This window comes from Neofelis nebulosa, chromosome 4 (assembly GCF_028018385.1).
Source record: "Neofelis nebulosa isolate mNeoNeb1 chromosome 4, mNeoNeb1.pri, whole genome shotgun sequence".
In the NCBI taxonomy this organism is placed as follows: domain Eukaryota; kingdom Metazoa; phylum Chordata; class Mammalia; order Carnivora; family Felidae; genus Neofelis; species Neofelis nebulosa.
Genome location: NC_080785.1, coordinates 108,578,658 through 108,589,486, shown reverse-complemented (window position 1 = coordinate 108,589,486; position 10,829 = coordinate 108,578,658). Strand labels below are relative to the sequence as shown.

At 56.9% G+C, this 10,829-nt stretch overlaps 1 protein-coding gene across 2 annotated transcripts; it reads left to right on the top strand.

The window, feature by feature from the left end:
- The first annotated feature begins 229 nt into the window (after positions 1-229).
- On the top strand, positions 230-9,424 carry YKT6 (YKT6 v-SNARE homolog). 2 transcript variants are annotated; one of them, XM_058725684.1, is made up of 7 exons: positions 234-483; positions 2,617-2,699; positions 4,794-4,894; positions 5,846-5,950; positions 6,237-6,302; positions 8,401-8,502; positions 9,137-9,424. In XM_058725684.1, exons 1-7 carry the CDS (start codon positions 380-382, stop codon positions 9,170-9,172), a joined length of 597 nt encoding a protein of 198 aa, XP_058581667.1. In that variant the 5' UTR covers positions 234-379; the 3' UTR covers positions 9,173-9,424. The 2 variants fall into 2 exon arrangements, with proteins under 2 accessions (XP_058581668.1, XP_058581667.1); XM_058725685.1 differs by lacking the exon at positions 5,846-5,950 and having other exon boundaries at positions 230-483.
- The last annotated feature ends 1,405 nt before the right edge of the window (positions 9,425-10,829 follow it).

The window sequence follows — 10,829 nt, the reverse complement described above, 5'->3', positions numbered from 1 at the left end:
GGACAGGGCGGCCGGGGAGCGGACGGGGCACGCCCACAGGGAGAGGGCGGGACACCCCCACAGGGAGAGGGTGGCCCTACACAGGCCGGAGGGGGCGGGGCAGAAGTTCTGCGCTTGCGCCTGCCCCGCGCCGCTTGCCTGCGCCCTCATCCCTCAGCCTTCGTGTTTCCGGCCGTGCTTATCTGCATCCGGGGCACGAAATCCCTCCGCCGGGACTGGGGCGGTGGCACCCGGCCGGAACCGGAAGCGAACCCTGCGCCAGGCGGGGAAGCCGGCGTCTGACCCGTCAGCAGCCGGCGGCGGTCGTCGGGGGCGGCAGCCGCGCTGCTCGGTGCGAGCCGGTCCCGCGGCCGGGCGGGCGGTCCGAGGGCGCGGCGCCATGAAGCTGTACAGCCTCAGTGTCCTGTACAAAGGCGAGCCCAAGGCGGTGCTGCTCAAAGCCGCGTACGACGTGTCCTCCTTCAGCTTCTTCCAGAGGTCCAGGTGAGCGGCCCGGGCGGGGAGGCCAAGGGGGCGGGGTGGGGGTGGGAGGCCTGGGGAGCGGGGGAGGACGGGGGGAGGCCCGGAGGGCGGGGGTGGGCGGCGGGGCCCGGCCTCCTTGGGAGGAGCGCAACGATGGCCTCTTCCTCGGTCTGGGGACTGTGCCTTCGAGGAATCATCTTCGTTTCGCTGGATAAAAGACTTATGCTATTCTAGAACATTATTCCCGTGCTCGCTGTTTTACGTATTCTTGTCGTTATAAAATTATCAGGGGCCTTGGAAAAAGTGCAGATTCCCAGGTTCACACCCAGACGTCCCGAACTAGAGGGTTGGGGCCCAGAGGTCTGTATTCCAACCTAGGCAGCTTGGGCGCCACACCTTGGGAGCCGCTTAGGCTATCTGATGGGCTTTCCCAGCGATTCCGTGGGAAGGTTATTGGTATAATCTGCGTACTCCGTTTTGTCAACGGAGTCACTGAGGCCGGGAGAAACCAGCCAGGACTCACTGTATGCTGCTTCCAGTGGAGCCCTGATGGGGCCAAAGGGTCTGCGCTGAGGATTTGGAAGGAAGCGTGGGATGTGTAGGCCTATAGGCTTCTCCTGTTTCTGGACGCTTTAGTAGCAGGAAACTGTGTTGAAGACACAGCAGACACTTGCAGCCCATCGTGGGCGGGCTGGGTGACTCAGGCACAGAAGGGGAAGGACCCTCCAGGGTCCATGTCTGTGGCCACACGGTCCCCGGGGCTAGTGGACGCTATTGTCTGGACTCGGAATTCAACAGTTCCTGTTCCTGATGAGAGGGCTTTGCTGGTAGAATCTAAAACCGTTCTGTTGTTGTTTTGTAAAATGTTCGGCTTGTTTTGGGTCCTTAGTGAAGCACCTTCTTGATACTCGGTTTCCTTTACTGTGGTCTCCATTCTCTGCTTGTCTGTGATGTTCGGTGCCAGCTTGGCCAAGTGGTTCCTTTTTTTTCTCCCGGCCCTTGTCTACGGAGGGTCCTCAGAGATTTCAGTGTGGGACTGTGACCTCACTGGTGAGGGCTCCTGGACCGGTTTCTGGTGGCGAGCACAGCTGCAGCACTCTAGGCACATCCTCTTAAGGCAGTGGATGATCTAGCTTTTTCCCATCCTTCCTGCCTCACGATGACCAGACCCCAGGTTGTGAAACCTTCAGATGGTTCCCCTGTTTTTCTGCCTCTGTGTGCAGACTTTTGCGAGAGTGTAACTTCTCCTCTGTCTGGTGACAGTCCTGCTATGAGCTCTGTCTCTGGTTGGTTTTATTGCAAGGACTTCCTTGTTTGGAGACGTCTTTTCTGTGGGATTGTTTCCATCCTATCACTCTCTCAGGGTGATGGAGCAAGTGCTGCTGTGCGCCAGGCATGGTGCTGTGCACTCGTGTGACCATCATAGCGAATCTGGATTTCCTAGTTGAGGCACAGTGCCGCAGGTAACTTGCTTGGAGGTCACACATCTCGCACATGGTGGAGCTGGGGTCCCAGCTGAGGACGTCCACCGCAGGGTCGGAGATCCTCACGCCACATGGCCCCCTGCATGGCAGTCCCAGTCACAGGCTTCCTGTTGGCCCCTGTCCCTCTGGCTGCACTGTTGTCACCTGTGATTCTTCCATTCCGGCCGCATCTCTCTGTCCGACGGCCCTGGTACAAGTCATTTCCTGGTCTCGGCCAAGCCGTTGTCTCCGAGTAGCCTGGATGACGTACCTCAGATGAGCCAGCGCACCCTAGGCCGGGTTCTGTGCCCTCGGCCGTGTCCACGGCGTGTGTGCATCCTGCCTCAATGTCTGGCGTGTGCGGCAGCCCACCTGGTTGCGTGTCTGCTGCCTCCTGCTTCTCCCTGTGTCCGAGGGCCTCTGCTGACCACAGCGTCAGCATCCTGGAAGCCTGCAGTAGGTGCCCCAGAGGTCTGGAAGTGGGTTGTCTGGCGCGCTAGGAGCAGCAGGTGTGGTGTGAACGGTCAGGGCAATTAGTAACAAAACCACGTTTATCGCTTGTCGCCGAGGCCCGGAAGGCAACGAGTGAAGCCAAGAAACACTAGCTCCTTAGTGTCCAAGCTCAGAGGTCACCTTCCATTGTGCCAGTGACAAGGTGACAGGAGGAGGTAATCTGTGTTATGTTTCTTAGTGTTCAGGAGTTCATGACCTTCACGAGTCAGCTGATCGTGGAGCGCTCGGCCAAGGGCAGCAGAGCTTCAGTCAAAGAACAAGGTAAGAGGACCGCCCCCTCCCTGGTGTGCACCCCATCACGCCTCAGGCAGCCCGTGGCTCTCTGCACACTGCCGGCCTGCCCTTCTTCCCTCCTCTTCCTTCTGCTTGCACACGATGCTGAGCCCACTACTGCCATCTGAGCCGCCCAAGTCAGTGTGCCCCTGTAGCTCACACCTGTTTCAGGTGAGGGTCTGACTCTTGGAGCTGTACACGGCCTTCCTGAATCCTTCTCTTTCCCTCCAGAGCTGGACACATCTCAAAAAAGGATTTGCAACCAGCCCTGTTGAGGTAATACCACGCCCTGTGCTCCTTAGGTTTTGGACCAGGAATCCGAAAACTCATCCTGTTTTTCTCTTGGCCAGTATTTTTACTTGTTCACAATTCAGGTTTCCCGTGAGAGTCTTCAGGCTTTTATCGTAGAGGCATATGTTGTACAGACCGATCAGGAAAGACAGACGTGTCGTATAGACACATCACGTGAACCTCACTGGGCGGAGACGCCCGTCACACGGTGCTGCCCTGGTCTTGTGACCTGGAGGCCCGGTCACCATCCTGGTGGTGCGTCTGTTCTGCATGAGATCCTGGTACCTTTCACGACGCAGGAGTGAAATTGGATCGTGAACATGGAAATGGTCTGGTTTCCTCAGGCCATGTCTGCCTTCCCAGTTTTCTTAGAAATGTTCCATCTGCACTGGTCCAGCGTCTCCAGTTCTGCGGATGCATACATTTCGGTTCGCGTTTGAACCTTTCGGTTCGCGTTTGTCTGGGAGTGCAGACAAAGCCTGGAGAGTGTCGGTGATGGTCCTGTCCCCCACCCCGCTCTCCTTTATCTCTGCCCTTTCTTGATTGCAGAGCTCACGATCTCACCTTCTCCCCTTTTGTTGTTTTTGTTTGTTTGTGCCAGGGTCCGGTGCTTGAGTGTCTTAAGGACAAGAAGCTTCTTATTTGTCAGCTGTTGCCTTCACATCCCTTTTACTGTGGGGTGTGGTTAGCTGCATCGTCTTCGAATCCTTTGTAAAATGACAAAAATTCATATCCTAGTTAATGAATGTTTTGCAGAAGCTCTTGTACAGACTGTACCTTTGGATAACTTGATGGCTTTGGCACAGGAATCCATAGGCAGCAGGGACTCATGTTTTTGTAGATGGACCTTCTCTCCGCTGTCCTCCCCTCTCTTCTCCCTCCCTTACGCCCTCCAGTCCAGCACAGAACACAACAGGCCAGGATTCCCGTAATGAGGAACCTGAGGCCCCGAGAGGTGATTTCCTGATTCGAGGACACTTTTATAGGAATGTTTAAATTTTTTTTATATTTATTTTTGAGAGACAGCAAGAGAGCACGTGCATGAGTGTGAGAGGGGCAGAGAGAGAGGGAGACACAGGGTCCGAAGCAGGCTCCAGGCTCTGAGCTATCAGCACAGAGCCCAACAGGGGGATTGAACCCACAAACCGCGAGGTTATGACCTGAACTGAAGTCAGATGCTTAACCGACTGAGCCACCCAGGTGCCTCTCTTTTTTTTTAAGTTTATTTATTTTAAGAGCGAGAGGGAGAGCAGGGGATAGGCAGAGGGAGACACAGAATCTGAAGCAGTCTCCAGGCTCTAAGCTGTCAGCACACAGCCGGACGTGGGGCTCAAACCCACAAGCTGTGAGATCATGACCTGAGCCGAAGTCTGACACTCAATTGACTGAGCGCCCCAGGCAAGCACATTGGGATTTTTTTAAGAAATTGGAGGCTATTTGTCTCTTCCGGGGTCTCTTCAGCTTGGAAACAGAATGGAGCCTGAGACATGCAGTTCCCTGAGTTGCGGGCAGGCCTGATCTAGAGCTCAGGATGGAACTTAGAAACACACCTGGGACCGTGTTGCCTGGGATGTTTTCTGCTCCCCTGGCTTTGCACACTGGGCCCCTGGGCCTTGGCTCGTCCTAAAGCAGACATTGGGTCATGCTGGTTGCAGAGCTCCGTTATGCACTGTTCGTGCAAGCTTCATTGATCCAGAAGGCAAGGGCTCAGCATTGTGATGCTTTGATGATCAGGGCTGAAAACGTCTTAAGGGCCTCAAGTTACCACATGCGTGTCTGACTTCTCCTCAGAATATCTGTGCCACGTCTACGTGCGAAACGACAGCCTTGCAGGAGTGGTCATTGCTGACAGTGAATATCCGTCCCGGGTGGCCTTTACCTTGCTGGAGAAGGTGAGTTTGCAGTGTGGCTGGACTGGGCTCGGATCGACAAGTGGGGTCAGTGCCCGAGTTACAGGGGATGAAGTAGTGTGTCCCTAATCAACCCATTTGCAGCCGTTTTTTCTTGGCCCTAAACCAAGAGACAGTCTGGCATCCCTTCCCAGTTCTTTCCCTGGCACTGATTTCTGTCTGTCATCCCTCCCATGTCTGGGCTCATGTCCCCAAGTGCCACCTTGACTCACCCTGTCTGCCTCAGCATCACAGCCTACTCCTGGGATGGGCTCTAGGGCCAGCTCTGGCTGTGTTCTTGCCCCTGCCAGTCCTCTGGCCACTCTCTTCCTGCCTCTGCCCTCAGCAATGGTGATTGTGGCTCCTCTGAGCCACACTGGACTCTGTGCCCTGCTCTGTGGCTGCCTCCCCTCCGTCAGGTTGTCCCTGCACACAGTGGGCCCTCCCACCTCCGTGCTTCTGCCCGTGCTGCAGTGATGGGTGCTCCTTCCCCACATGGGTCCAGCACCTGTGTGTCCATCAGTCCTTTAAGCAACACTTACCGTAAACCCCTGTTTACGGGCTCTGGCCCCTAGCCTCCCACAGCACAGTGCACTTACAAGCCTGTGAAATCTGGTGGTCACTTAAATCGGAAAGATCCAGTTCCCTTTCGAAGAACTGTTTTGGAAAAAGAGGGCCAGTACCTTTTCTTCTAGAATTTTTATGGCCGCGTCAAAGCAGAAATCTTTAGTTTAAAATTCAGATGCTTTTATCATTCTCCAGATGAGGTTCATCTCAGGCTGGGTACAGTTCGTATTTAATTACCAGAATACTTATAATTTGAGCTTCAATGTGCCCTTGGCCACTAGCTGTCCTCCTCTTCCCTCCTCCCAGGCCTGCCAGCCTCTCTTGGGTGAGGCTGTCCATTGAAGCCCTATAGCTGTGATGGTGCTGATGCACTCTTCTGTCTTGCAGGTACTAGACGAATTCTCCAAGCAGGTGGACAGGATAGAGTGGCCAGTCGGATCCCCTGCTACAATTCACTACACGGCCCTAGATGGCCACCTCAGTCGATACCAGGTAGGGTGTCTAATCGCCCCGAGGAGAGGCCGTGTGGCACAGGAAAGCCGGCAGCCCTGATGGCCGTGGCTGTAGGTGACTCCAGGCAGCCTTGGTGTCGACATCCCTCTGAAACATCCAGGGGCCCACGTTAAGACCTGGAACCTGAGCCCCACAGCAGGCTTCCATTTCTCTGTCCTGTGTTTAAGCAGCCTGAGGGTTTTTAACTTGGGAAAGTGTTTCTAGCTCAGTTGGGTTGAGCTTTGTTTCCAAATGGTCCTGATGTTATTCTTGGCTCTTCCCCTAGAACCCCCGAGAAGCTGACCCCATGAGTAAGGTGCAGGCTGAGCTGGATGAGACCAAAATCATTCTGGTAAGCAGAGCGGGGGCCAGCATGTCCCAAAGCTGGGGGCAGAAAGCCTGGTGGCCACCGTGCACACCATCAAGGCTTGTTGGGAGTCCTAGTCCAAGTGCTTTTCTTTCTTTTTTTTTTTTTTTTTTTCCTAATATTTATTTTTGAGAGGGGGAGAGAGAGAGAGAGGTAGAGCACAAGTGGGGGAGGGGCAGAGAGAGAGGGAGACACAGCATCCGAAGCAGGATCCAGGCTCCGAGCTGTTAGCATGGAGCCTGATATGAGGCTCAAACCCACGAACCGCGAGATCATGACCTGAGCTGAAGTCTGACGCTTCACCAACTGAGCATCCCAGGTGCCTCCCCAAGCTCTTTTCTGAAGGGGGTGTTTGCCCGCCTCTCCCTGTGCATCCAAGGCCTCGAAGCCAGACTGGCTTAGGCAAGGCCAGGCCTAGCCCTCCTGCCTGTTGTGAGGGGTCCATGTGGAGCACCAGTGTGGTCCCCCGCCCCCCCCAACACTCCCCTCTGGCAGTTACTGGTTGTGATGGCCTGAGTTCTGTGGCTCTCCTTCCCTATGCTGGTGCCTTCAGTACTTTGTCTCCAAGCCCAGCAGGTGCCTCCCTTACGGGGTGTGGGCTGCGGGGACAGTTACCAGTGCTGACTAAAGACAGATGTAGGGTCGTCAGGCCCCAGCCAGGAGACCAGGAATTTGCATCCTGCCTGAGACCTCCTGGTTTGTAACCTTAGCTTCAGCTTCTCCCTGCACTTTTTTTGTTTGTCTTTTTGTTTTTTTAAGCTTTGATCTGCCTTCGGCTCTTGAGGCATCTGTTTTCACTTCAAGTTTGGTCTTGTGGCCTCTGCCTCACACCTGGTCCCTCGCTTCCTGCCTGCCACTAGTCTGTCCAGCAGACGGTGACCATTGCTATGTCACCCTCTGCTCGTAGCTCCTCAGCCCGTCTCAGGACAGCTGTGGGGCCACCTGTAGGCTCCCTGACACGGCCCCATGGTCTCATGGCCTCCCTTTCCTGCCTGGCATCCCTGCAGGTGCCCCTGTGCACAGGCCTCCAGGATGCCACCCGCGTGGTCACTACTTGTTCGTGCGTCTCCTTGACTAGCATGTGAGCTGTCATGACTGGGGGCTTTTCCCTCGTCCTTATCTCTATACCCCTGACCCCAGTGCAGCGCCATGCTTAGGCCACCAATGCCCAGCGGCTCATGATCCCTGACTGAGTGGATGCAAAAGCCCAGAAAAGGTGCCCGGGGAAAACCCTGCCCAGACATAAAACTCCTGCCAACACCAGCTCAGCTTTCGTGCACACAGGTGTCCCCTGGGGCTGGACTCGGGTCTGGGCAGGACCCACGTGTTCGGGACCACGTTTCAAGTAATGTGGTTCTGAGGCTCAGGAAGGAAAGCAAGACATGGCAGTCTTGAGGTGTGTGCATCCTGTACCGCCTGCTCCCCCACGGCTTCTAACCGAGCCCCGGCCCTATTCTGGCTACAAAAATCGTGTCTCTGGTCCTGCCATTCTTCCCTTCCGTGTCTTCATCTGGTTAACTTCCGTGGTGAGAACCTAAGCTGTTCAGCTGCACGTAGAGATGAAGCACATCGTTGCTCATTCTTGGGTCTACGTGTTTCATGCTCGTGTGCCTGGGTTCCTGCCGCTCCCGTTGAAGAGGTCTCCGGGGGCCCTGTGGCCGCTCCAGCAATGGCCATCCGGGCTGGAAGCGAGCCGGCCACTTCCTGGTGGCCCCAGGGCAGGGGGCTCTTGTGAGGGCCTCGTTCCTTCACCCTGAGATCAGGTCTGTGGGTGCGGCCGCTCCCTGAGTGCTCACATGTAAACACAGGTCCCTTCAGGAAGGTGAGGCGCAGTCTGTCTGGTGGGAATACATGTGTGTGAGGGCGGGTGTAAGTGACTTCTGGAGCGTGCTTGTCTCAGCCTGTGCTGTGGGCACCCCGTGGGACAGTCACTAGGTCCTGTTCCATCCATAAGTCTGGGACACGGCTGACGCATGGTAGGGAGGAGCCCAAGGGAGACGCACTCCCCGTGGTTGAGCTTCAGGAGGGACTCACGTCCACCTGCTCTGTGAACATCAGAGTGTTCTCTTCTCTGACCCTGCAGCACAACACCATGGAGTCTCTGCTGGAGCGCGGGGAGAAACTAGATGACCTGGTGTCCAAGTCTGAAGTGCTGGGGACACAGTCTAAAGCCTTCTATAAAACGGTGAGCACCGGCCCTGGCTCTGGGCACCCCTCCCTCGGGCTCTACCGCATGAGTCTTCGGGACGTTCAGTGACGTGTGGGGAGAGCACAGGAGGTGGCCGAGGCCTGGCAGCAGCAGCAGGCAGGCTCATCAGGCGCCGCAGGAGGGTGGGTCTGCTCAGCTCCTGGTCCTGCCACTCGCGGAGCATATCGGTGCTCCGTCTTCTCAAAGAGGCTCTTTTGCCTCCGTTGTCTCCCTGCAACAGAGGTGCTTTGCTGTCTGGACGGCGGTGGGGCTGAGTTTACACATGGGCTTTCCTGTGAGCTTGGGAGGGGCCTGGCCTGTGCAGTCTGGGGGCAAGAGAGGGGATCTATCCGGTCCTCTGAAGACATTCTCGGTACCACCTCCACACGTGTTGTCCGATAGCACCTGGGGACACAGACTGGGCCAAAGTCAGACACTCAGGCTGCCTCACACGGCCTCGCTCTCCCTCCCCCTCACCGACGGAGGCCCGCCTCTCTGAGGTGCCCCCAGGTCCTCCAGCCGGCTCAGCAGTCCAATTCCTGGAGCCCCACGGGGCCCCCCCCGCCGCGTGTGCCCTGGTGGGGCTGCTGGCGGCCTCCATCCTCTCCAGCTCCTGTTTGTTTCTTTCAAGGCCCGGAAGCAGAACTCATGCTGTGCAGTAATGTGACAGCAGTGCGCAGAGGCCCCTGGGCCAAACGCCAGTCATTCGCATCAGAACCACAGTCCCTGGAGAAGCAGAGCCACCACAGGAAGACTCTGCACCCCTGGAGCCCTTGGCAGGGACCGAGGGGTTGCAGAACGGCCTGGGGGTGGGGAACATTCAAATTTACATGCCTGGTGATTTTTGAAAAGATGGTTTGAGGCCCCCAGGGATGTATTATTGGGCCAGATGAAACCATAAACTCTTGAGTGACTCACACGGATGCTGACGGGCTCGTCTCTCACCCCTGGGAAGACCCGTGGGCCCCTGACCTGGGCGAGGCCCCCAGCAGGTCGGAGCCAACCTTGTCGGGCCTTAGTCTGCCTTTGGGTTGTATCTGTGCCCGGATTGTTTTAACTCTGCAGTAGGCCGAGGGGAGGCCTGACTGCAGGGCTGGGGGCACAGACCTGGGGCTCGGATCTTGGGAAACCCACTGTGGGTGGGTGTGAGGGGTCGGGGCGAGCAGGGTGTAGGCCAGTGCTTTGGGCCAAGGTCCACGGTGGGAGGCGATGGTCACCAGGCTTCACGGATTCTGGGGTACCTTTGCACTTCTGCTGAATTGACCTTTTGCTGAGGGCACTACCTATCCGTTACATTGCACAGAAATGCCTGCAGGGGCGCAGGGCATGGGGGGTCATCTGCCCTGAACTTCAGTTGGGCTCTGACCACCAGGTCACAGCAGTATGTGTGGTCTCTTAACCCGTGTTCCTTTGCCTCGCTGGCAACAAGACTGTCCCAGCAACCGCCTGGGGCCTGTGTGCCTTAGCAAGTGGCCTTTCCTGTGGCTACTGTTCCTGGGCACCAACACCAGGTACCGGCCATCCCGAGCCTCCCAATGCCCCATGGGTGTGGTCTGAGCCAGCGCCTCCCCAGCCCGACCCCTGCAGGAGCACTGCCTGAGAGCCCCCCCCCCCATCCAGAGGCACAAGCCCCCGCCATGAGACCTGCCAGCCCCCTCAGGCCCTGCTGCCTCCCCCTGTCCTAAGTACTTCCAGAGCATGCCAGCTCACGATGCACCCTTGGGACCCACTCCCCACAGAGCCCTTCCTGGGGTGGTGTCAAACAAGATCCCGTCCCAGGGGGTCCTTCCCTGAGCTGGTTCTTGCCCTACCCAGGAGGTCCCACCCACTGCCCTGGCAGCAAGTGCCAGCCCCTGAATTCCCTTGCTTGGGCTGGAAGGTGGAACTTCATGGCTTCTTGACGACCCTGCCCTAATGGGTGTACCTGCCAGCTGCCCTTTTGGCTCTGGGCACTGCGTCGGCCTCTAACATAGCCTGCCCTGTGCAATCCTGAGCGAGGTGCCAACCCACCTGCTCAATGGTGCCCAGGGTGCTCTGACTTCCCCTTAAGGACAGCGTGGTGTCTGACACCTCCAGCTTTGGAGGTGGCTGAGGAGGATGGGGTGGGGGTGGGTGGGGCCGGCTCACACCTGTGCAGGCGAAGAGCACTTGGCAAAGAGTGTATTTTATAGTAACTGCTGCCTAACTGTTCTGTTTGAAAGGTTCTTATCTGGATAAACTTGTCTTCTGAAATTCCACAATAGTCCTCTGCTTTGTTCAAGCCTCAGGGGCCCCTTTCCTCGGGAAGCCGGGTGCAGGGTCCTGGGGCAGTTCCTGTCCTTAAC